Below are 25086 nucleotides of genomic sequence, written 5' to 3' on the forward strand. Positions count from 1 at the left end.
CAATTGAAATCTAAGGGTGGATGCTTGGCGAAGGTATATTGATGTAGGACTTTGCTGATTTAGTTTATGTGTCTGAACAAGTGGGTGATTCAAATAATACCTTGCCTTCAAAGAGTATTGGAAGTATGTCACCTAAACAACCTCTCTCAGACCCGCCCGGCCGACCTGTCAGAGGAATTTTAGATTTAGATGCACAGAGACATTGCTTGAGAGCTCATCTAAAGTAAAAGTGGATACAAAATGAGTAGCAGCTACTTGAACTGCAACATCTACATATCAGCTTGTCAAGGTGTGGCAGTCAGTTCGCATTGCTGAGCTTTTCAGAGTTAGGCTTTCAGGGAGGGCAGGTGTTGATTCTAACAGACAACACACTGTCTTAATGACACTTTCACAACACAAGACACATTCATCACTCTATGCAGGCATACCACCGTGATTTATGGGAGACTCGCTCACGATCGCCCTAACCTTTCAGGCAAGGGTCAGCCTCAGGAGCACAGACCTCCTTAACACCTGTGTTTAGCAGACAAATCATGGATACCCCATGGATTGATGGGCTTCGGATCTTCATGTATTTTCAGAAATTGACGTGTCATGGGGGCACTCAGACATGATCTGTTTCTCTTCTCCACCCAAAAGCCCCCACTACCCACAGTTTTTGCAAAGGGTTTCATCACACAGCTTGGAAAAGTGATGCCTGTCTTTCAGTTGGATTCCACATCTTACACAGGACGGGGTCATCTGCTCAATGTCGGGCGCTTCTCTCCATCTGACAGCCTGGCATATTCTGTGTTGAAACACAGCAGGTCTCAACTTCCTCAACAAGTTTTTCTCAGGAGTCTGTTCCGTTAGGCCATCCGGGACAAGGTGCTAGGACGGTCCCATCCAGCAAGAATGAAGGCTAGATAGACAACTTAACATATAGAAGTTATGTTCTTACCATAACGCTCCATGTTAGTTGTCTTCTTCTCGCTTCTTCTTAAGGCCCCACCCTCCTTCCCCTGGCCTGGACAGACCTAGAGGAGTTGTGATTGTGACCTCTCTTTCTACCACCTCTTTCTTAGGTATATGCTGTTGTGCATATTTCCTGGATCAGGATGTAGGTCACCCTTCTTTCTCCCTGGTTTAGAGGTGGACTTTGTTATAGTTATTCTGTTACTATTATAAGCTGGGGTTAGCTTACAAACGAGATCTGAGGTAACTCACGCCTAGCATTGTGGGATATAAGGGGAGCCACGAGCCGGTGGAACCAACTCTCGAGCTTTTACAGTGGCCGAGCCGAGGTCGGCTCCGAATCCATCCAGCAAGAAGAAGGCGAGAAGAAGACAACTAACATGGAACGTTATGGTAAGAACATAACTTCTATTTTTGGAATGGCCCAGCCAGAGCCCAGACCTAAATTCAATAGATAATCTGTGGGGTGACCTGAAGAGGGCTGTGCACAAGAGATGCTCTCGCAATCTGACAGATTTGGAGTGCTTTTGCAAGGAAGAGTGTGCAAATATTGCCAAGTCAAGATGTGCCATGTTGATACTCCTACCCAAGAAGACTGAATGCTGTAATTAAATCAAAGGGTGCTTCAACAAGGTATTAGTTTAAGGGTGTGCACACTTAAGCAACCAGCTTTATTGTACATTTTTAAAATTTTTTTTTTATAAATTCCCCCCCCCCAACAGATTTGTTTGTTTTTCAATTGAATTGTACAGGTTATAGGACACATTAAAGGTGGGAAAAGTTTTGAAATTATTTATTGTGGTCTCATTTTTTTATATCTCAAAAATGTGGCATTTTAACAAGGGTGTGTACACTTTTTATATGCACTAAACACACACACCTATGTATAGATATATTGGAAATAACCTTAACCTAAAAGCTACATGGACAAAGATGCCTTTACTTGGATAACTGAGCAATGTCAAGTGTAATAGTGCTTTTGCTTTTATCTCTAAACAGTTGTTGCATAGATTTGTCAGTTCTGCTTTGAAGTACTACTCCTTGACAATAATACTTCTGTTATATAGTTCAGTAAAGTCCCTTGCAAAATATTTTGTTTATTGTTGCTTAATTCATTCACTCCAGTGGAGCTCAGGAAGTTTGCACTGTAATTTCCAATTGGCGGAGCTTAAGCCTTTTGACAAAATCAAATTATGTCCTCACATTTCAAACAAATGTTCATATCTTTGGAACCATAACGGGGTTTGAAAATAAGTATAAATGGCAAATCCTTCAGCACAAACAAAAGTGGTAGTGTTCCTTAGCTTCTGGGTTTTAAATTGAATTTTATAAATCACAGTAAATAGTAGCGATTACTTTTGTAATATTTTGTAAACAACTTACAATATCTCAGCAACAACTCAAGCTGCACACATACTGTCAGCATTTAATTTATCTAGCTTAGAGCTTTCATATGATGCTGAGGAGTTCTGTCTGTTACATGGTTGTTGAGATATTTAGAATAATCTGAAAATTAAGTCTATGTAAATTAATATCATAAAGACAACAGTTAATATCTCTTTGCCTGCACTAGAAAGAGTTCAAATATTAATTCAGTTGAGTTTGCCATTGAGTAAGCATTAAGTTGAAAGCTTTTAAACCCTTGTATATAGCATGGTTTTCAAATTATTGATGCAAACACAAACAAGCAGTGTTTGACACCTAGAGGCATCAGTAGGAGGTAACTTCAAATGCACCTGTGGGCCTCAATTGGATGTAATGCATTAGCTACTTTTTTATTAGAACACTTTTTCATGTTGTAAATGATAGCTTCAGACATGTTCATTTTGTACTATTTGAGCTAGTGAGGAAGTGGGATAGCTTTGAACAAGCTGTTGTATTCTACGGAATAGTTAACAGCATGAGTGTTTGCAATGGAATAATGTATTCACTGTGGCGCATGGCATGGACTAAGGGAATAGGGAGACAGTAATGGTGTTTAACATAAGGTGTGTCATCATTCTCATCGGTAGTTTTTTTTCCCCTCTAACATTATGGTGTTTTCAATAGCTGTTAATTATAATGCGTACTAGTGTAGTATCATTCATAACGCGTGGGAATTTGCTACAGTTGGATGTACATTAATCCTTCCTGGTTTCCATAGCTTTTGCACAGCCTTAGACCAGAGTTGTTATCCCCACATAAATAATGCCAGGAAGATGCTCACTATTGAGAGTAAAGATGCTCTCACCATTCTGAGTTAAATTTATTATTTGGTAGAATTAGTAGTAGTTTTCTTTTTATTTTCAGCCAGGTGACTTCATGAGCACTGCAGTAAGTGCCCAGATTGGGATTTTTTTTAAATTCCCAGTTAATTTTCCTACATTTTATCGCATTGTATTGAACTTGGTCCTTTTCTTTTCTGATTTTTGGAGATCTTTCAGAAGCCAGTGTAATCATCAGTAAAGATAATCAGGTGTGCTTATGTAGAGGGGTAAAGCCCTAACTATAGCTTATGTGACCCAGGTACCATTAGTGGCTCGGCTATCGGAAGCCCTTGGAGGGAGGGAGGGATAGGTGTGCCTATCAGTTGGGGTTGGGGGACATTTGTCTGTGAGGTGTTCCCTGAATGGAGGCTTCGTCCATAGAGGAGACTAGTCCTAGGATGGAGCAAAATGAGTACAGAGAGGGGAGGGGAATATGAGCTGGTTGTTAAATATTAAATAAAAAAATATAAAAAAGCGTGTGTGCTCTGATATGTAAATTTTACACTGTCAGAGGGCTCACCTTTAGTGACTTTCCTGTCAGCATGTCACCTTTTGATCTCTGTCTTTAATAAGAAAACTTGTGTCCACAGCCTCCAGATTTGAGTGAAAAGCTTCTCCCACCCCCAGCCTCAGCAGAGCTTTCTACAGTGGTACTGGGAAGTGGTAAAGCAAATCTTCATGAGAAAATGGTTAAATCTAAGAAGTTAATAGAGAAGGATTCTACAAACGGTAAGAAGCCTTTAATGATCCCTTTAGACTTGTGAAGAACTGAAGATACCTGATGAGTGAAGCACGGTCTTGTTTGCGCCTGGTTTTCGGCATCTTTGTTCTTCACTTTCCTGACTGTTGCTTTTCCTTGGAGAACAGGTGTGTGATGGTGTTTTTACAGTCTAGGTACACCTTGAAAGAAATTTTTTCTTGTATCCAGATGAGAATCTCTAGGCAACCAGTACGGTATGCATACGTATGTTCTCCTTTTGATATCCCATTCACATAAATTCCAGAATCCATACAGTTGTTAAAAATTCCAGAATCCATACAGTTGTTAAAAAGATGGCAACTATGGCAGGTTTGTAAAATCTCAAATGACCAAGTCTCTGGTCTTGTATTTGACGATAGACAAGCAGCTCCTCCATTTTTGATTTTGAGTAACTCACTAAAGAATATGTAGCATCATGGTAGTGGGTGCATGTCTCCCCACTTCCAGCCTGGGAGAGCCTTTGATTTCTGAAATGTTTTCTCCCCCCAGGAGAAAAAAAACCTGCAAGCGTGATTGTCTGACTTCAAGGAAGAGGAGGATGTTACTGTTCCACCAGATATATTGAGATGGAATCTTTTATCTGTTCCTACCCTGGGAATGTTGTATTTTACTTTTTTTTTATACAAATGTTTTCCCTACTGTTGCATTAATACAGAGGAATTCAGGAATTGTTCCGTTTGAGTTCTCTTGAGCTTCGGCGTTAAGGTGTTACTTTACACAGCTAACAAATAGGTTAAAAACACAAGGACTGTATGAATACATGCAGCTAATTAAAAAGCACCAAAGATAATATTTAAGTAAAGTTAAAGGAGACTGCTAAGATCAAACCCTGCTGTCAAAGACAGCTTCAGAAAGATGGGTCTTAAGTGTTCTGAAGAACATTGTCAAAGTAGGGATACACCTGAAGCCACAAAGACAGTAAGGTCCCCAGGTGATGAGCCTGAAAAGTAAATGAAAGAGTAGCAGATGTCAGTATGGTTGTGGAGCCATTTGCAGGTGCTAGGAAACCAAGCAGAAGATCCATGCAAGATGATGCACAGTCAGCTCCTTCGAGTAAGAGGGATCCAAATCACAAGACTAATGCCTTATAAACAAGTTTGTATTGAATTGGAAACCAATGCAGGCTGTGCAGAGCAGACATAATGGGGTGATAAGTAACACGTAAAGTTTTGCATCATCTGTCAAGTATTGAGTTTGATATTAGGAGGTTACAGTTAGAGTGTATTACAGTAGATTGGCTGAGAGTCTACCAGTGCATGAACAACTTGGTGGTTAGGCTAAATTATAAGCTGCTTAGTCCAGGAAATGTTTTGTATATGGAAAAAAATGATGACTTCATGACAGCAGACATTAGCCCATTTGTCTTTCTATAGTCTAGGATAACACAACTTAGCTGTAAACTCTGATTGCTACCATGTAGTGTAAAATGAGAAAGTGAAGTAGTGGAAGATTTTCTGAAATTTCCATGAACTGCCATGGGCTCTGTTTTAGCAGTACTGACTTTCAACTGGTTAGAATTAAACCAGAAATGGATGGTTACAAGGTTGTCAGCAAGGGAATACACATTTGTTGCATCATCTTCCGGAGTGGAAAGGTAAACATGGGTATCTTCAACATAACTATGGTATGCCAATTCCCTATCTTAAGAGAGTTTCCAATGGAAGCATATATGCTGTGCAAAGTTAAAGGGTCCTAATTTGAAGTCTTGTAGTACTCCATACACAAGGGATAGGATGAAGAGGAACCGATTCCAGAACTAACCTTCTGACTTCAGCCAGAGCTATAAAACATGAGACGCTTAACATTGTAGGGAAAATACCACATTGTTTGTAAATGCCTGATCTTAATCTGTGGTGTCAAATGCAGCACAGAGATCCAGGAGGATAGTGCTGCTGGTCTTGAACAATTAAGACATTGACTACTTGAACAAAAGCAAGTCTGCATACTGAAAGTGCAAAATCTGTGAGCCCATTGATTGAGAGAGGTATCAGAAGTTGCTTAGAGATGGATGTCTGTGTAACCTACCCCCCCAAAATGTATAGCGATTAGGTGGCAGTTGACAAAGATGTATAGGTATCTATAGAAGGTTTTTGAGGACAGAGATGATAAACACCTAAGGCAGGTAGGAAAACCCTAAATCTCACTCGTGAAGAAGATCTGAAAAATAACTGGACTATGAACATCTAGCCTAGCCAAAAACCCAGTCTTGAGCTTTTCATAATAAGGAATATCAGACACTGTCCAGGAGTTGGAGAATGGGAGGGCTTGTACCTGCAGTCATTCATTTTCATGGTGTTAAATAGTGACAGAAGCAGTTATGAAAACAGTAGACTTGCCAGTGAAAAACTGACTGTCAGTCGTACTATGAAACCGATAAGGCTCTTCTAGTGGTCAGACACTTTTGTCTGCACAACCTTGCCACTACATAAGAGCATAGCAGGTTGGTTAGCGCCTGGCAAGATCTCATTGGACAAGAAAGCTGCTTTCTTATGGGGATTTCAGTCCATTATGTATTGTAATGGTGGTCCTGGTCATGTCCGCAACTCCACACACAAACATGGCACACTTCCCAATCTACCTTTATCCAAGGTGTATTTGTTGACCTGGACCCTTCTTGTCTTATGAGAGAAAAGTCATGGTCAAACCCAGTGTCATACATCTTGGATACAAGGCGAGCACAACTTATAGCATGACCCGTTGTAGTCTGTGACCATGGATGGCGTGTAGAGTGTCATCATCATCAGAGGAACTAAAGGAGCATAGAAGAAAACAGAGTATTAGGAGTAGAAAAAAAAGTCACCTTTAGGTAATATTGTGGGTACTATATTGCGGAAGTTGTTGACCAAAGCAGACAAAAAAAAAAGTGATCAGACAGAGACTGGTTTCATCACCAAATCTGATGTCTTCACAAATCAGTGGGAAGATCATGTGCAGAGTATAACTGTACTCCATGACTTGCAGAGCTAATAGTCTGAGTAAAGCTCTAAAGACTTTTGTAGTACGTCTGAATTTGTTTGCCTGATTCATTTCATCATTGATCCATCTAAGATAAGTTAATGTATGCTACCAAGATCCAGAAAATCAGTTTCATAGCCTATACCTAGTCAATGCTTCCGTAATTCTATGTAGAAAAAAGAAAAGCAAAGTACTGCATACAAAATCATGATCACAGTACCAAGCACTTGTACAATGCTAGCAAAGTAGTAGTAGCTAAGTCCAGTGGTTGAGAGAGAGAAAGCTCTGACAGCAGTATAGTATGCCCTGATTTGATTAGTGGCTCAGGTGACTGGTGAAGTGGTAGGGAGGGATGGGCATTATAGTCTTGGGGCAGGGGTGTCCTGTAGGCGCTTCAGGTGGCAAACCCTTGCTGTGGATTTATGTGTCAGGGGGTGTGTACAAATGGGAAATAGGGTGGGGACATGGCTTAGCTGTCAGGGAGACAGAGTAGGCAAACTACAAAGTGCCCCCATTCCATGCTCTCCCTGAACTTTGTCACAGGACCTGCATGGGTTTGGGGGGGGTTGCTCATAAAAGGAAAAGGGGGAAAAAAGTGGATGTTGACAGACAGAATCAACAAGTTCTGTGCTGGCCCAAGCTCTAATTAATGAAGCCTGGGGAGTAGGAGGTGACTGGTAGACCCAACAATGGACGTAGGGCACTGGGTAAAGAGATATAGGATGATGCAGAAGGGAGAACGAACCACCCCAAAAAAGAGCAGTGTTGCATTATCCCAAATTGAAAAAGGCAGTAAAGCAAAACCCTTCATATTTAAGGGTAGGTGGAAGTTAAACAGTCCCAAGATTCAACAAATTTGAACAGAAACATGCACAGCACAGACTGGGCAATCCCTGATTTTCTTTGCTTGTCAGGAATGTTCTGGGGCAACACATATTTACATTTCCCTCACCCTTTATTAACGGTAGTTTTATTGCTTGCTGCTAGCTCTGCAGCACATTTTTTAACTTTGCGCAGTGGAGTATACCAGTGTCATCTTTTATGATTACCTTTCCTGCGAAGTCTAACCTAAATACAGTCACCTTCAGAAATACCAGTTGCATATCACAGGTTTAATATCCTTTTCATACATAATTTATTTTCTTCTGTTATGGTCCTCTAACATGTTAATCCTGAGTTTATATTATGCTGAATCTTCTAAAGGTAATAACTTTGTCCTATCCTAAATAATTAGTCAAGATTTTAAAAGTGTTTTACGGTATGTGATCATGTCATTTCATTTGCCTGCCTGCAAAAGCCAGTGTTTGATTTTGTGTTTTAAGTGAAAGTGGATTTTAGTGCTGCTACTTCACTTGTAGTTTTAATGGTATTGGCTTAAATTACTTTTGTTGAAGTACTGATAAAGTAGATGGGATTGTGATCTTTGATACAATGATTTGGGAGGATTCCATTAAAGATGAAATTATGAAACCTTGGTAGGAAGTGATTGTCATGGGTTATGGCATAAAGTCAGATGTTAAGTAGTCAATCTCGCCTTCATTCTTGCCGGATGGGTTCGGAGCCGATCCTCGGCTCCGACTCGGCACTTACTAAGCTCGAGAGCTAATTTTACCAGCTCGAGGCAACCCTATATCCCATGATGCAAGGCGGAGACTACCCAGATCTCGTTTGCCGCTTCGCTTACGAGGTGCCTCTTTTACCAGCTCTAGGTAAGTTTTCTTCAAATTAAGACTTTGTCTCATCCCTTTTAAATTTATAACCTTAGTTGTTTTGTGAATCCTTAATGTTTAACCCTATTCCCGTTAGTGTTCCCTTTTTTTCGGGTTATTTATCCCCTTTCCTAGGTTAGGCTTAGACCTTCCCCTTTCCTAATTTTTCCTGTCAGGGATTCTGTGTGTGTTTGAGTGTGTTGTATCCCTGTTTAGTTTTAGTTTATTGGATTGGGTGTTATTTGTGTGTGTGTCTGTTTCCTTGTTTCTTGTGTTTCCTCGACACAGCTATGTCGAAGGACACAAAGGTCTCAGGCTTCAAGAAGTGTGACTCGTGCTGTCAGAAGATGTCTCTGTGACTGATGGTCACACTTCTTGTGTTTACTGCCTGGGACCTCTGCACCTGCATGACTCTTGTGCTATCTGTCATGCCTGCAGCCCAAGAGTCCTGCAGGAGCGCAGAAGTAAATTAATATTGAGGGGCTTATTAAAGCCTGAGAGCTCCCTGACTAAGTCGGCTCCGGGGAGGCCCTCGAAACCAGTCAAGCCTTCGGCTTCAAGTCCCAAGCCATCCGCTACTGGTTCTTCTTCTTCAGTGTCGAGATCGGCTCCGGCCGGAGCCGATCCTTCCCTTTTAGAAGTCACAGTATCTGCTCCATCCGGCGCCGATACTGCCAGATCTAGGCACTCAATGTCGGCTCCGGCTGGAGCCGATGTATCCTCTGCTCCCTCGGCTCCACCTATCTCTAAAAAGAGATCACGATCCCCCTCATTGGAATCGATACGTTCGGCTCAGAGCACCCCTGCTCTCGGAGCGGAGCCATCGGAGCCGTTCTCGGTCGTCCAGGCTGTCTGATCACGACCTCGAGAGAGTGGTGAGTAGACTATTAAAGTCTCAGGCATTGGCCCAAATGCTCCATGGCCCGTCTCAACAGACGGTAGCTATCTCACATCCACCTAACATTCCTCCTTCGACTCTCTTACACAGCTCTGAGCTGGAGCTCCTCGGAGCCGTGACTGTTGTAGCTTCAGAACCGATACCACCCCCCTTTCGGCTCCATCGTCCTCCGCTCCGATTTCCTCCTTGAGGCCTTCATTGGAGGGATCCGGGTGTCTGGTCTCTCTCCGGCTCCGAGGGGGCAAGTGCCATCGGACCCTTGTCCGACCTCGTTCTCCCTCTCGGGGCTTCGGCGTTGGTGAGCTCAGCCCCAACATCTGCCTCTGAGCCTTCCCTCTCGGTGAGGCCTGGAGTTCCTTTCTCTTCAGAGCGGGAACCTTCTGGCTTCTCTGACGGGGGAGCCTTCGAGGTGATGAGGAGTATACTAGCCCCTGGGCATAGTCAGCAGTCATTTCCATCAGCTCCTCCCACTACAGTGCCTGCTGACGTCTCTTCCCACTCTTGCTCCCGGACCCAGAGATCCAATGCCTCAGGTTTCCCCATTGGGAATATCTTCCTCTTCCGAGGCTTCTCCTGATCAGTCAGGTGAACCTCCGCGTAAGAGGACATGTAAGAGGAAACATCTAGACTCCCCCCGAGTCTATTACATCTGATACTGACTTGGATGAGTCGGAGGGATCTCCAAGGTCCTCCTCTGAGGATGTCTCTTTCTCAGACATCCTTGAACTCATATATATATATATATATATATATATATATATATATATATATATATATATATATATAGAACTGCAGCAACAAGACAAAGACTCCGTTCAGAAAAAATATAACCAAAATATTGAACTCCTTAAGCAGAGGGGGAACTGGCCCTCCCTTAATCCTTCCGAGGACGAGTCAGTATACCTGGAGGCGTTCGGATCTCGACCCTCCACCTCCTGGGTGTCTCCGCCTTTCGACCCTCTTATCGATGTGGTGGCTCAGAAGGCGTGGATGGCCTCTGATTCGGTGGAACCTATTCCTCGGAGGCCTTCTAAATTCATTACGGCCCCACCTGATAGGCAATATTTGACAAAAGGTGTCCCGGTTGATGCCATGGTGGTGGCTGCAGCCACCAAAAAGGAACTAGCTGATCCTTCAGTACCTGTCCATCCTCCTAACAAGGATTCTAGGACTATGGACAGGTACGGCAAGCTGAATTTTTTCTTCAGCGACCTTTGCCATGCGATCGCTGAACTACTTGTGTCACTTCACCCGCCTTCAAAGAGATTTTCTTAAAGAGTTGGGAGAAGTTTTACAGGATCCGTCAGCTGCTGGGTCTCAGGATAAGATTATCTCACAACTAGGAATCCTAAACTCCATTGTTAACTCCTCCATGCAGCTCATTTCTTATGCAGCCGATGGAGCGAGTAGGGCCGCAGGCACAGGAGTGGCTTTAAGGCGTCAATCCTGGATGCGGCTTTGTAATTTTGCAGACCCCTTCAAGGCGTCCTTCACAAACTCCCCTTTTGATGGTTCGACCTTGTTCGGACCTCAAGTGAAAGACACCTTGACTAGATGCGAACAAGATGGCAAGACTCTTTCTGCCGTAGGAGTCCGTTTCTCCACCCCTTCAAGACCTTACCCAAAAGGTCAGAAGGGAGGGAAAATGTGGTTCCGCAAATCTCAAGGAGTCACGCCTGACACACTAGGTCAGTTTACCCCCAGAGGCAGAGGGGGCAACAACAACAGACGCCGCCCTAGGGGCAGAGGGGGTCCGCAGAATCAGGGTAGCAGAGAGCCTCTTTCTGACAAACCCTTCCAGCATCCCTGAGATGTTGCCCGATTGTCCACTTTCGGAGGCAGTCGGGGGAAGATTATCGCTGTACCCAATAGCCTGGCTTTCCCTTTCTCAAGACAAATGGGTACAGTCGATTATATCCGAGGGTTACAAAATTCTCTTTATTCAAACCCCAATTCAGCAAAAGGGAACCCTTCCAGACGTTCCACCCGGTCTAAGGGAACTAGCAGTACTAGAGATATCAAAACTGCTAGCAAAAAGAGCCATCCAACCAGTCCCAGCAGACCAAATAGGATCCGGAATCTACTCAAGGTTCTTTTTAGTACCAAAAAAGACAGGGGACTGGAGACCAATATTAGATGTCAGCAAACTAAACAAGTTTGTAAAGAAAACAAGATTCCGGATGGTCACGCTTCAGTCCATTCTACCCTTTCTAGGCAAGGACAATTGGATGTGCTCGGTAGATCTTCAGGATGCGTACTATCACATAAAAATTCACAGGCGCTCCAGAAGGTATCTCCGCTTTCGGCTGGGGACCAGTCACTTCCAATTCAGGGCCCTGCCTTTTGGACTCATTACAGCCCCCAGAGTGTTCAAATGTATGGCAGCAGTTACGGCTCACCTGAGACGTCAAGGATTCCAGGTGTTTCCATATCTAGATGACTAGCTCCTCACTGCCACCACCAGGCATCAACTTCTCCAAGCCAGAGATTACACCATTCACATTTGCAGAGGGCTAGGGATTTCTATAAATTTCGAAAAATCTGCCTTGTCGCCTTGTCAATCTATTACTTTTATAGGCGCAAAATTGGACACCGTACAACTTTCAGCACAGTTAACAGACCAAAGGATCTTGGACATTCAAAGTCACGTCCAGGTGATTCTTCTCAGCAACAAAATTCAGGCCAGATTTGCTCTGAAAGTATTAGGTCTTATGGTGGCTGCCGTAACACTTCTTCCCTTCGCCCGCTTTTACATGCGTCTTCTACAATGGATGCTATTCGCCCAATGGTCCTTTCAACAACTTCCCATGCGTCACAGGATCATAATAACTCCAACTTGCAAAAGGCATCTGACCTGGTGGTTATCGTCCCCTCAAGTCCATCAGGGCAGACCCTTTATTCCTCCTGCCCTGGTCGCCATGGTTACATCGGACGCCTCCCTGATCAGGTGGGGGGGGGCATTATCAGGGCAGGATGGTCCATGGCACTTGGCAACCTTTTGAATACCACCTGCACATAAATGTCCTAGAGATGAGAGCAGTGCTTTTAACATTGCAAGCCCTCAACGACTCTCTTCCCCTGGGAACTATTGCAGTCCAAACAGACAATATGTACGTAGTGTGGTATATCAACAAACAAGGCGGTACCAAGTCCTATCCACTGTGTCGAGAGGCTCTCAGACTTTGGCAGTGGGCAATCTCTTCTCAGCGGTTTCTGATAGCAACGCATATCCCCGGGAAATCCAACATCATAGTGGACAGGTTGAGCAGAGCTATTCTCATGCCTCACGAGTGGTCTCTCAAACAATTAGTGACTGAAGAGATTTTTCAGGAGTGGGGCCTTCCTTGCTGCGACCTTTTTTGCTACACCTCAAAACAGCAAATGCCCAGACTTCTTCTCTCTCTTCCTCCTTCCAGACCATCCCCCCAGAGACGCTCTAACCCAAGATTGGCCCCGGAGACTTCTTTATGCCTTTCCCCCCTTTCCTCTGATACCTCATGTAATTCAGAAAGCAACCGCCTTGAGAGCCAAGTTGATTCTCATTGCCCCTTACTGGCCTCGACAGATATGGTTTCCGTTCCTACATCGTTCTCTTGGTACAGCCATGGCATCTGGACCCGGTTCCAGATCTTCTGACCCACCAGTCGGGGCAGCTGCACCAATCCATACCTTCTCTCAACCTCACTGCTTGGTTGCTCCACTTCCATCCTTAGCCAGGCTTCCTGTGATTTCTAATCCCGTTCGGGATATCATAGTAGCTTCCCTTAAATCTTCCACCAGAAGGATTTACACTAGTAAATGGCAACGTTTCTCCTTCTGGGCAAAAGCTAGGAATATAGATCCCTATACTGCTCCGATTCATTCGGTCTTGGACTTCCTAGCTGAGATTTTTCATTCAGGATCTTCTTCCTCCACAGTAAAAGTTCAGCTGGCAGCCATTTCGAATTTTCATATAGGCTTTTTGGATCACAACATTATGTCACATAAACTTTGCAAGGCATTCCTTAGAGGTATCTTTTTACTTAAGCCTCGGTTTAGAGACCCCCCACCACAGTGGGATCTAAATTTAATTTTAACATCCTTGATTCTTCCCCCTTTCGAACCTGCGGCTGCCTGTTCATTGAAATTTCTTTCTTGGAAAACACTCTTTCTAGTCGCCATTACTTCTGCCAGGAGAGTATCTGAGCTTCATGCTCTCTGCATTCATCCTCCCTACTTAATCTTCCACAAAGACAGGGCATCTCTAAGGACTAATCCGTCTTTCTTACCCAAAGTGGCATCGCAGACGAACTTAAATCAATCCATTGATCTTCCAGTTTTTTTCCCAAATTATTCTGATAGAGCGGAACAAAAACTACATTGTCTTGATGTTCACCGCCAACTCAGGTATTATCTGGACAAAACTAAACATTTTAGGAAATCTGATCAACTGTTTCTATCCTATGCAGAGAACAGGAAAGGCCTTCCAGTCTCCAAGGTGAATTTATCTAGATGGCTGTCTTCTGTGATTACTTACATTTATCAGCTCAGAGGCAAAGAGTTGATTTCTAGGCCAAAAGCCCATTCTACCAGAGCTCTAGCTACATCTACAGCTTTTCAGGCTAGACTTCTAATAGACACTATTTGCGCAGCAGCCACATGGGCCTCTCCTCATACCTTTGTTTCACATTACAAATTAGACTTGGCCTCCAGAGACAGAGCGAATTTTGGTTCCACTGTTCTCAAGAGTCTGTTCCATTGAGCCACCCAGGATAGAGGTGCTAGGGATGCGGTCCCATCCAGCAAGAATGAAGGCGAGATTGACAACTTAACATTAAGAAGTTATGTATCTACCATAACGTTCCATGTTAGTTGTCTTCTCTCGCCTTCTTTGTTGCGTCCCGCCCTCCATCCCCCTAGCCTGGTCAGACCGGGAAGATTATGCCTCTTCTCTTAAGAGGTTTTATCCTTTTTTCTAGCTAATCAGCTTCTAGTGTCACTAGATTAGGTTTATCCCTTTCAGAGGATTATGATGATTATGATTGTCATTTTTAGTATTGTTACTTTTTTTTCCTCCTCTCCAGTTGGAAGAATATATTTCATAATTTCCTTAGCTACCAAATGAGATCTGGGTAGTCTCCGCCTTGCATCATGGGATATAGGGTTGCCTCGAGCTGGTAAAATTAGCTCTCGAGCTTAGTAAGTGCCGAGTCGGAGCCGAGGATCTGCTCAGAACCCATCCAGCAAGAAAGAAGGCGAGAGAAGACAACTAACATGGAACATTATGGTAGGTACATAACTTCTTATTTTGACACCTTAAATCATTTAATTTTGTGTTACATTACAGAATAGTCTTGTCTGAAACGGTTTGTGATTTTGTCTTCTCTTTCCACAGCTGATCCTTCAAATGAAAGTGAAAAAGTGGAATTTTTTAACCTTGTGCTACTTTTCTGCGAGTTGATTCGTCATGATGTATTTTCTCACAACATCTATATGTGCACTCTAATCTCACGTGGAGATCTGGCTTCAGACTCTCATATTCCCCGAGCCCGCTCCCCCTTTGATGATACTGTGGAAGAGCAAGATCGTAAAGAGATCGAAGGAAACAGCAGTATCAAGATGGAGGTATGATGACTAGCTCATTTTTCTGATAGTCATCAGGAATTCACCTTCTAGGCATTTGAGCAATGGTCCACTTATATCTCTCATTTTGCCATCAGTGTTGTATTGTAATATTGTTCTGTAGATTTCTTTGTTGTTTGAATTTTTACTATGTGAGGATGGAGGCCTTTTTTTTTTTTTTTTTACTGCATTCATTGACTTGTAAGGCCTTTTTGTCAGATACAAGGACAGTTAGTGATCCAGAAAGATTGGTGTTAGTTTTCACATCTTTTCAGTCGTTAAGCATACATTTTTATATATATATATCAGCATTATTTAAATGTTTTTAATACATTTTCCTTTACTGAGCGTCTCAAAACAAGTTTCCCTTGGCTGTGCTTAAGTGTTTTGCTAGTCTTTTATGGTCCCTTTTGTAATTTACTGAATTTCATGGAAAGATGTGGTTTTGGCAGAAAATTCTTAAAGATGCACTGATAACTTTTATGGAAATTGACTTATTGAGTGGTTTTGCTAAATTCATGTGCCACTATTTAGCAGTATTTTTGATAGACTGTAGAAATGGCATTTCTTAAATCTGAAGCATTGTGAAGCAGATGCCTTACTGTTTACATTCAATGCCCCCAGTCTCGCTCTTTCTGTAAGCAACTTTTTTTTTACCTTCCAGAATGCCTAGATAATTATTAGTCATTATTGTCCTTGGAATCTTTATTTGACCAGGTAATTGTTCTGGCTTGCAAGGGCAATGCTGGTTCTAGTTTTTTTTTTTTTTCCCTGCAGCAGTAATACACACAGGACCTACTCTGAATTGGAGATGTCATTTAATTAGCTTAACCTCCCCCCCATTTATTTTGTGCTAAGTGCAGTAATGATGGAGCTCCTGTTTCATATTGTTAAAGAAATTTGCTGACCGTTTGAAGATTAAAATTCTTCTCTGAGGTTAAAAATACTTATTATAAATTTGAATTAATAGTTTTACTTTCATTTTTCTTAACTATGTCAGTGCATAGCAGTGATCACAAAGGTTAAGGTTGTGAGCTGTAGTTCATGTGGTATAGGGTTTGATTCTCTCAGCCCTCATTTGTCTGGTTGTGTGACCTTGAGCAAGTCACTTAACCAGATATTGTTCCTAGGTCACTCCTAAAATGGGACTCTGTTTCCACTGGGCCTACCTGGTTCACAAATAGAATTATTTGGCACCGACTTAAATCTCTGTCACTATACTGTGTATAATACAGACTTAAGAGGTGATCATTGACTTGTAATACTTGTGTCTTGCATACTAGGCATTCTGCATCCAAAATACTCTGGCTTGGGATCTTAAACCACTTCTGCAATATGAACAGAATGGTTTGGAGGAACAGATAATACTTGGCAGAGGATACCGCTGCTCTAGAAGAGACTGACTCCATCCATATAAAATAAAACTCATCCTTGTCCATATTCAAGTACAACTTGGATCTGTGGATGGGAAAGAAAATTTACACTAGGACTGTCCCCTGTACTACATTAATGGACAGAGGCAGCTCCTTAATACTTTATCCCATGCACGGGTCCCCTCATACTATCTGTGGTAAGATTAAAGTTACTCATTTGGGGTAATATATAATTATCAACCATTGGATAGGTAAAGTCTTAACACCAAATGGGGATAACTCAAGCAACAAATGGGAAATGAGCTTGACTTGAAATGGCCTATGAGGGCAGCTAACCTAGTACTTGCCTTTGAACCCAATTACAACTGCATTCAAAGATTTTGTTAACCACTGTTGCAGGTAAATCTAAAAAGAACCATGAACAAGGCCAACATTCTCTATCACTTTTAATAAAAGAAAATCACAAATTGCACCAACACTCTTTCCTTCTAGCGCCTTGGCTGTAAACCTTTGAGTATACCGTGTCCCAACACCCTCTCCCTATTTATACATCATTGTCTCATTAACACTTTAACACTTCATGCATTTTAATTAAAAACATTTCTCCTTTTTTAAAAAAAAAAGCTTCATAAAAAACACTTCCGATTACATTTTCTATTAATTCCATCTGGAATTAATGTATTACATTTTAAAATAAAAACAGATTATTTCTTCCTTAACTGTTTCTTATCATTAATCATCATACTGTCTTTATATATCTGTTGCAGGACTAGCTTGTAAGCCAGCAGCATCACTATTGTGTACCTGCTGAAAATGCAAAGGTACTGGACTTGCTTCACTTTTCTTTTTCACATCTCTTAAATGTTCTTTTTACCTTTTTGAGAAACTTATTTTAGTTTGTCCTATGTAATATTTATCACAGGGGTATTTTAATGCATAAATCACACCCTCACTATTGCAGTTGAAGCAACCTTGTGTCTCAAACTTTTTTCCATTAACTAGTGAAGAATTAACAGCATGTTGGCATGCTGAACATTTTCCACAAGGGAAAATAACTATCATTACTATCTCTTGCTGTCTTATTACTAAGGGGGAGGTTAAATTTGCCATAAACTATGAAATCTTTATTTCATCCCCTCACATATGACCATCTTAATTTTTTATCCTTCAAAAAATGTAGTCATTCATCCTTTGCTTTTTTAATTAGAAGTGATGGAGAACGTTGGTTTTGTTCGTGATTTTTTGCATTCAAAGATTTCTTTCTCTATGCATTTTTTTCAGAGTTTTACACAAAATAATATTGCTTAGTGCTGGAGTAATTTTGTGGCGTCTATGTTTAGTTTACAAGTCTGTTTTTTCTCTGTCACATATACATGTGTGTATGAATACGTATGATTGTGTCTGTGTAGGTGTGTATATGTGTGTATATATGTATATATGTATATATGTGTATATATATATATATATATATATATATATATATATATATATATATATATATATATTCAACATTCATATGGCTGAGACCATATGATCGACGTTCGAAATGTCGACCCTAGAAGAAAAAAATAAAAAACAGGTGAAGAAAGGTTGTTTTCTTCAAAAATCTTTATTGCATGACATATGGACGTTTATATAGGCATTCAAAAGTTAAGAGTTTTAATGCAAGTTAAAGTGAGTTCGCCTTTAAAGATATTTAGATAGTTGGGGTAGTTAGGGGAGGGAGGCCAGAGGTCACGTGGTTGGCTGACACAGGTTATCATTTGGAGGGATCCTGTTGGTGGGATTCCACTAACCTTCATTTACATATGAGCCCTTGGCTGTCAAGACCACTTTTCCTATCTTAAAAATCAGAAGTCTTAACTATTTCCATTTCAGTTAAACAGAAAATATTGGAGATGGAAAAAAAAAAAAAAACGCATGAGATTCCCCGTCACAGTGCAATTTATTTTCTGCTTAATTCATGTTAGCCAATGTTTCATTACACCGGTCTTATGTAGTTAGTTCAAATAATTTACTTTTTGTTGTATCTTTCAGCTTTTCCTGATTAGGGGTCGCCACAGCAGAACTCTGGTCCGCTAATGATTGGAGTAGATTTCTACGTACCGAGTTGCCAGCCCTGACGCACAACCTTCAACGAAGGTACGCCCATTCACGCATGTCTCCACACAGAAAACGCTTTTGCTGAGAATCGAACAGGACAACATCTTACTGTGAGGCGACAACGCTACCGCAGCACCACCACCGCAGCATGAAAAGTACTTTTGCATAAGCTTCAGACCCATTGAAAAATCAGTTAATCAGACCAATTTTACAGGTCTCAAGTCTTGATTCAGCTTCATGTAGTGTAAAAAAAAAAATCACTCTACCATAAAATTCTGAGTTTTAACTTAGTGGGCAGTAACTAACTGCTCCTGCCTACTTTTGTGGGTCTTGTTTATAGTGAATTACTCTTAATGGATTTTACCTGAAAAAAACTTCCTAGTTTTAGAAACGAGAAGACATCTGTTAGTGTAAAAACATTATTCAGATACATCATCTGCACTTGTATATTCACCATAGAGCCCACATTTATGGGGCTTGAGTATCCAGATATTTTTTCAGTATGTTCTTCTGTTTGTGCAGTCATCCAGATATTAATACCTATACTAGTATAGGTCGAAATGCACAAATGTCAGTCTCTTACATCGACACAAAACTGAAAACAAGTGATATTGACACCCAGCTGTGCATGCTGTGAAAAGGAACCTCTGAACATGCAGTGCAACTCTAAGCAATACATTTTGCAGGGGGCATTGCCCTCTGCCCCCCCACTAAATATAAATTTTAACTCAGAGATTGCACAATATCAGGGTAAGAGCATTTCCCCAATTCTCAGTACTGGAGAGATCTGACACAACTGTCCACTAACTGTTTTGTCGACTTCAACAGTTTATTATGTGAACATATATATATATATATATATATGGGTACATGTCAGTGCATCGACAAGTTAGAAGATCGACATCCACTTCACCGACACATGAAATCAACACCGCAAATCACGGACATTTAACAGGTAAGAAGTTTAAATTTCGCTAATCATGCCTACCACACATGCATAACACTGCCACACTTACTAAAACATGGTAGGCATGATTAGTGAAATTTAAACTTCTTACCTGTTAAATGTCCATGATTTGCGGTGTCGATTATTTCATGTCGGTGAAGTGGATGTCTATCTTCTAACTTGTCGATGTACTGACATGTACCCATATATATATATATATATATATATATATATATATATACACGCACGCGTGCACCCAGGGAGAAACACTCCAGGCACATGTCTTGTAATGTGGGAGGAAACCGGAGCACCTGGAGGAAACCCACATGAATACTGGGAGGACATGCAGATTCCACACAGAAGGCACCCCAGCCGAGAATCTCTTGGTGTGGGGCAACAACGCTAGTGATGCATCACTGTGCCGTCCTTGCATATTGTAATGAACCTTTACATGTATGTGTGTTTCTTTATAGTTATCCAGTGCTGTCCATATACTTGTCAGTGCACACACATTGACACTCGCACTTGAACTGCATTTCTTTGTACTTTGCCTGCAAGACCTAAGGGAACTTTACTTTTACGAGTTAACTGTGTAATTTTTAGGAGCGTCGTACTGATGTTCATTGTGTTACACTGCTGCAGTCATCACACTTGGGTTATCCTGCCGTCAGGCGGTCCTGCAGTCTGCCAGAGTTCCAAAGTCTTGGTCTGGCGTCGGTTGCTGTCGCTTCTTCCCTGACGTTAGTGCGCCAGGGGTATATAATATGCATCTGATGCCATTTTCTTCAGTCTTTCTTGCCGCGCGGTGCCCGAAGCAGAAGCAGTTCGCAAATGCCTGTCGGCCGACTCCTGAGATTTTTGAAGTCGAATTTCAAATCCGAAGTCTTCAATGAAGCTAAGTACCCCATTGGGGAAACCTTTTTCTTGCTTCAGACCGATGTCAGAAAAAGTTAATAATTGTATTTCTTGTTGGAAGCAAATACCTCATAAGGACTTCCACTCTTACTGTATTCCATGCCTAGGCCCTGATCATGACGTCACTAGTTGTCGGTTTTGTGCTAGATTCAACAAACGCACTATAAAAAAAGTTTTGATTTTGCTTTACACCACTTTGGCCGAAGGTTCAATTATACCATGCCATCGGATCAGCCGACGACCTCAGTACCGCAAAGACAAGGATAAAGACAGGCATCCGAGGTCCAAAACCGATGACGAAACCTCTTCTAGGCCAGTCAATGGTTCTCAGTGAAGCACTTTCGCAGCCCCTGACACCCGCTACCTTGGAGCCACAGGCCGCTTCCGACTCCCACGTGGAGACATCTAGGCCTCTGGAAACTCAGGGTATTGGGCCTACGGAAACTAATCCCTCAGGTGGGTCCGGAGCCGCTGAGCAGGCGCCGGCTTCTGAGGGTGTTTTCAGACCTTTACAAATTACCATTAAAACAGCCAAGACAAAGGTACTATTAAAGACAAAGAAACAAGTACAGCATTCTCCTGGACAGTCCTCCCATGCCTAAGAAACAGATGCTTAAAATGGCTGAAGACCTCATTACTCTAATCAGGGGTTCCCATCCCCCTCCTGAGAAAAGGCCTAGGCAGGATACAGACCGTCTCCTCTGATCAGGTTTCCATTTCCTCTGATTCCTCTTCAGACCAGGGATACTCTTTACCCCCCTATGAGGACTCTGATGCTGAGGAATCTATCCCTTCAGCCTCTCCTCCTGAGGATTATTCTTTTGGGGAAACTGTACATACCATGAGGGAACATTTCCATTGGGAAAGTCAGGATTACTCAGAATCCAAGAAAAGGCTCAGGGATTTCCTCTTATTGCCTCAGCACAGGCCCCTGGCTATTCCGCCTGTGCTAGACATTGTGGATGATGTGTTCTCTGAATCCAGCTTATCTCCTGACTCTCTGCCCCCTGCTCCAGCCACGCCAGATAGTATTATAGAGTCCCTGACTCTCTCAAGTTTCTTTACAAAAACCTTTCTGCTGATCCAGAAACTATTTCCTAGGGTCCAAAAGGGGTTAAGGCTTCCATTGCAAAAAATTCAGTACCCTCTGACAGAGATTCCAGAACTTTGGATAGATGGGGGAAGAAAGTCTACAAGTCTGCAACTTTAGCAGTAAGAGCTTTAAATTGCCAGTTTCACATGCTTAAGTACCAAAAATAGTTAATGGCTCAGTTAAAACAGAAAATGCTTGCTAGCTCAGAAGCTCCTGATTGCAAAGAAATGCAGGATTTATTGCATGCAGTTGAACAGGTGGGAAAACGTACTCTGCAATGTGGTTTTGATTTTTTAGAGGCCTCTTGTAGAGCCGCAGTTACAGGTTCTGTTATTCGAAGACATGCTTGGTTAAAAGAACAGAGTTTACCTGATCATGTTAAGGCACAGTTATTGGATGCTCCTTTACAACATGATACCTTGTTTGGTGTTAAGGCAGGAGTGGTGTTAAAGAAAATGGAGGATAAAGCTAAATCTATGCAAACAGTCAAGGATTTCTTACAGGTACAGCCACCTCGGTTTAGCAGAAATTGTCCAACAAAAAGTTGGTCCTTTCCAGTGTCAGACAGGCCACAGAGAGGCAGATACAGATGCCCAAGAGGCAGATCTCAACCCCAAGGCTCAAGCAGGCAACGACAGTGGGGCACCTCAAGCCCAAAAGGAGGTGAGGACAAGTCAACCTTACAGGAAACAGTCACAATGACTTTCCTTTGCGTACGCCAAGCACGTCCCTTTTGGAGGCCCCCTTAGGGGGAAAACTAGCACTTTTTTCTCAAAACTGGCAAACAATCACCCAAGACAAATGGGTTCTGAATATTGTTTCTCAAGGTTGCAGATTCCACTTACATACATTACCAAAGCTAAAAGGAATGCCAGACTTGCCATAAAATCAATGGGCAGAGGCACAAAAACAAATTTCAGCCCTCATGGACATGAGAGCTATACAAAAAGTACCACAACAGGAACAAGGACAAGGATTTTACTCAAGACTCTTCCTGGTCCCCAGAAAGGACAAAGCCTGGAGGCCTATACTGGACCTTTCATTTCTGAATACTTACCTGGATATTCCGAAATTCAAAATGTTGACATTACAGCAGCTTCTGCCCATGCTGGGCAAGAAGGCTTGGCTTGTTACTCTGGACCTCAGAGGCATACCTGCATGTCCCTATCAGACAAAATTGCAGAAGATACCTCAGATTAAAAGCTGGTACAATGCACTACCAATTCTCTGCACTGCCATTTGCTTATCTACTGCGCCCAGGGTCTTCACAAAGTGCCTGGCACCAGTAATTGCATTTTGCAGACAAAAAGGAATTCAAATATATCCATACCTGGACGACTGCCTCATTCAAGCAGAGACAAAGAACATTCTTCTACAGCATCTGGCGTTTGTGAAAAAGTTGCTAATTTCTCTAGGGTACACAGTAAACGAAAAGAAGTCAAAACTAGTGCCCTCACAACAGATTACATTCCTGGGTGCCAGCTTAAATACAGCAGCCCAAATGGCTTACCTCACGCCAGACAAACAAGTGCAGCTAACTCGCTACTGGCAAAAACGTCCCATCTCCCTTCAAGAAAAATTCTGCAGGCCCTGGGATTCATGGCATCCTGCATACTACTACCACCATATGCCAGACTGCATATGAGGAAATTACAGTGGTACCTAAAAAGTGTGTGGACTCAACATTCTCACAGTCTTGAAGCAGTAATTCCAATGATTCCCTGCCTATAACAGGAGTTTCGAGGGTGGGCACAGGCATGTCACCTAAACAAGGGTCAGCCTTTTGCCCAAACCATAGCCAGGCAAACTCTAACAACAGATGCTTCGGATTATGCCTGGGGAGCACACATGGCAGGAAAATGCATTCAGGGCAAGTGGACCACAGACCGGATGCATCTTCACATCAATCAAAAAGAGATGTTGGCTGTTCAAAATGCCCTAACCGCTTTCAAGGACCTTCTACATCTAGGACAACTATTACTAAAGACAGACAACACCACAGTAATGTGGTACATAAACAAGGGGGCACTCATTCTTATCACCTATGCAGGCAAGCCATGACCTTGTGGAACGCAGCTGTAACGTACCAAGTTCATCTGCAAGCACAATTCCTGCCAGGAAAGAAAAATACTCTGGCAGACGACCTAAGCAGAAATGTCATGGACCTTCACGAATGGAAATTTAATCCACAAATCTTCAGCATGATAACACAAAAATGGGGATGCCCAGACATAGATCTTTTTGCCTCCCCTATGAATTGCCAACTACAAAAATTCTGCACAAGGACTTGTCACAAACAAGCATGGAAAGTGGATGCTCTTCTGTTCAGCTGGAATAACCTAAAAGTCTATGCCTTCCCACCACTGCCTCTCCTTTCAAAGGTACTCATAAAAGCCAGACAAAAAAACCCACAGATCATCCTGATTGCTCCAGACTGGCCACACCAGCACTGGTACCCCATCTTAAGGAACTTGGCTCGGGGCCCATCATGGATTTTGCCCCAAATTCCACACCTTCTGACTCAACAAAACAATCAGATCCTGCACGTTCAGCTCAAAACCCTAAACCTGGCTGCATGGCAGATACTTTAGTCAAACAGGCAACATCTCTCTCTAAAGCTGTTATGGATGTCATTTTGGAGGCAAGGAGGCCTAGCACCAGGAAAGCTTACTCAGGAAAAATGGAAGAGATTCTGCGCCTGGAACCAGGCTCACAGCCTTGACCCTCTTGTTCCAAACATTCCTCAGATTTTACAATACTTAACTGAGATGCTGGACAGAGGCCTTTCCTTTTCATCAATTAAGATCCACGCCTTTGCCATTTCTGCACATTACAACACGGATCCTCCTTTATTCTCTCATCCCTTGCTAAAGCAGTACCTTAGAGGGGCTAAAAACATAAGACCGCCCCGGAGAGCACCAACTTGGGACCTCAGTTTTGTTTTGGAAAAACTGACCCTACCACCTTTTGAGCCAGCCGGTACAGCCGATCTAAAATTTTTGTCGTGGAAAACAGCTCTTCTCCTGGCAGTAACTTCAGCAGGAAGAGTCTCAGAGCTACAGGCATTAATGGCAGTGGAACCTTTTATAATTTTTCATTAGGACAGGGTAGCTTTAAGGACAAACCCTACCTTCATGCCAAAGGTGGTATCTAGTGTGGCTCTTTCCCAAACCATCCATTTGCCTACTTTTTATCCAAACCCCCAAAATAAAGGGGAGAAACATCTGCATTCTTTGAACATACACAGGCAGCTACGCTTCTACTTGGACAAAACAAAAGCTTTTAGGAAAACTGAGCAGCTGTTTGTAGCATATGCTGCAGGATCACAAGGCAAGGCCATTTCAAAGCAGACTATATCCAAATGGATAGGTCACTGTATTCGGTACTGCTACACACAGCATGGAAAATCAGTCCCTAATAACATTAGGCCTCATTCCACCAGGGCAACAGCCACTTCAACAGCCTTTCTCAGAGGAGTACCTACCAAGGAAATTTTGGAGGCTGCAACTTGGAGTTCAGTGCACACCTTCACC

The 25086-nt window shown here is 42.4% G+C and overlaps 1 protein-coding gene across 1 annotated transcript in view; it reads left to right on the forward strand.

Annotated features, from left to right (window-relative positions):
- MED12 (mediator complex subunit 12) overlaps positions 1-25086 on the forward strand; it is a 4088267-nt gene that overhangs the window by 1309855 nt on the left and 2753326 nt on the right. The window contains exon 13 of the mRNA XM_044054827.1: positions 14897-15126. Within this exon, the coding sequence (XP_043910762.1) occupies positions 14897-15126 (230 nt within the window). The remainder of the gene's footprint in view (positions 1-14896; positions 15127-25086) is intronic.

This window comes from Protopterus annectens, chromosome 13.part0 (assembly GCF_019279795.1).
Source record: "Protopterus annectens isolate FY-2018-M chromosome 13.part0, PAN1.0, whole genome shotgun sequence".
In the NCBI taxonomy this organism is placed as follows: Eukaryota; Metazoa; Chordata; order Ceratodontiformes; family Protopteridae; genus Protopterus; species Protopterus annectens.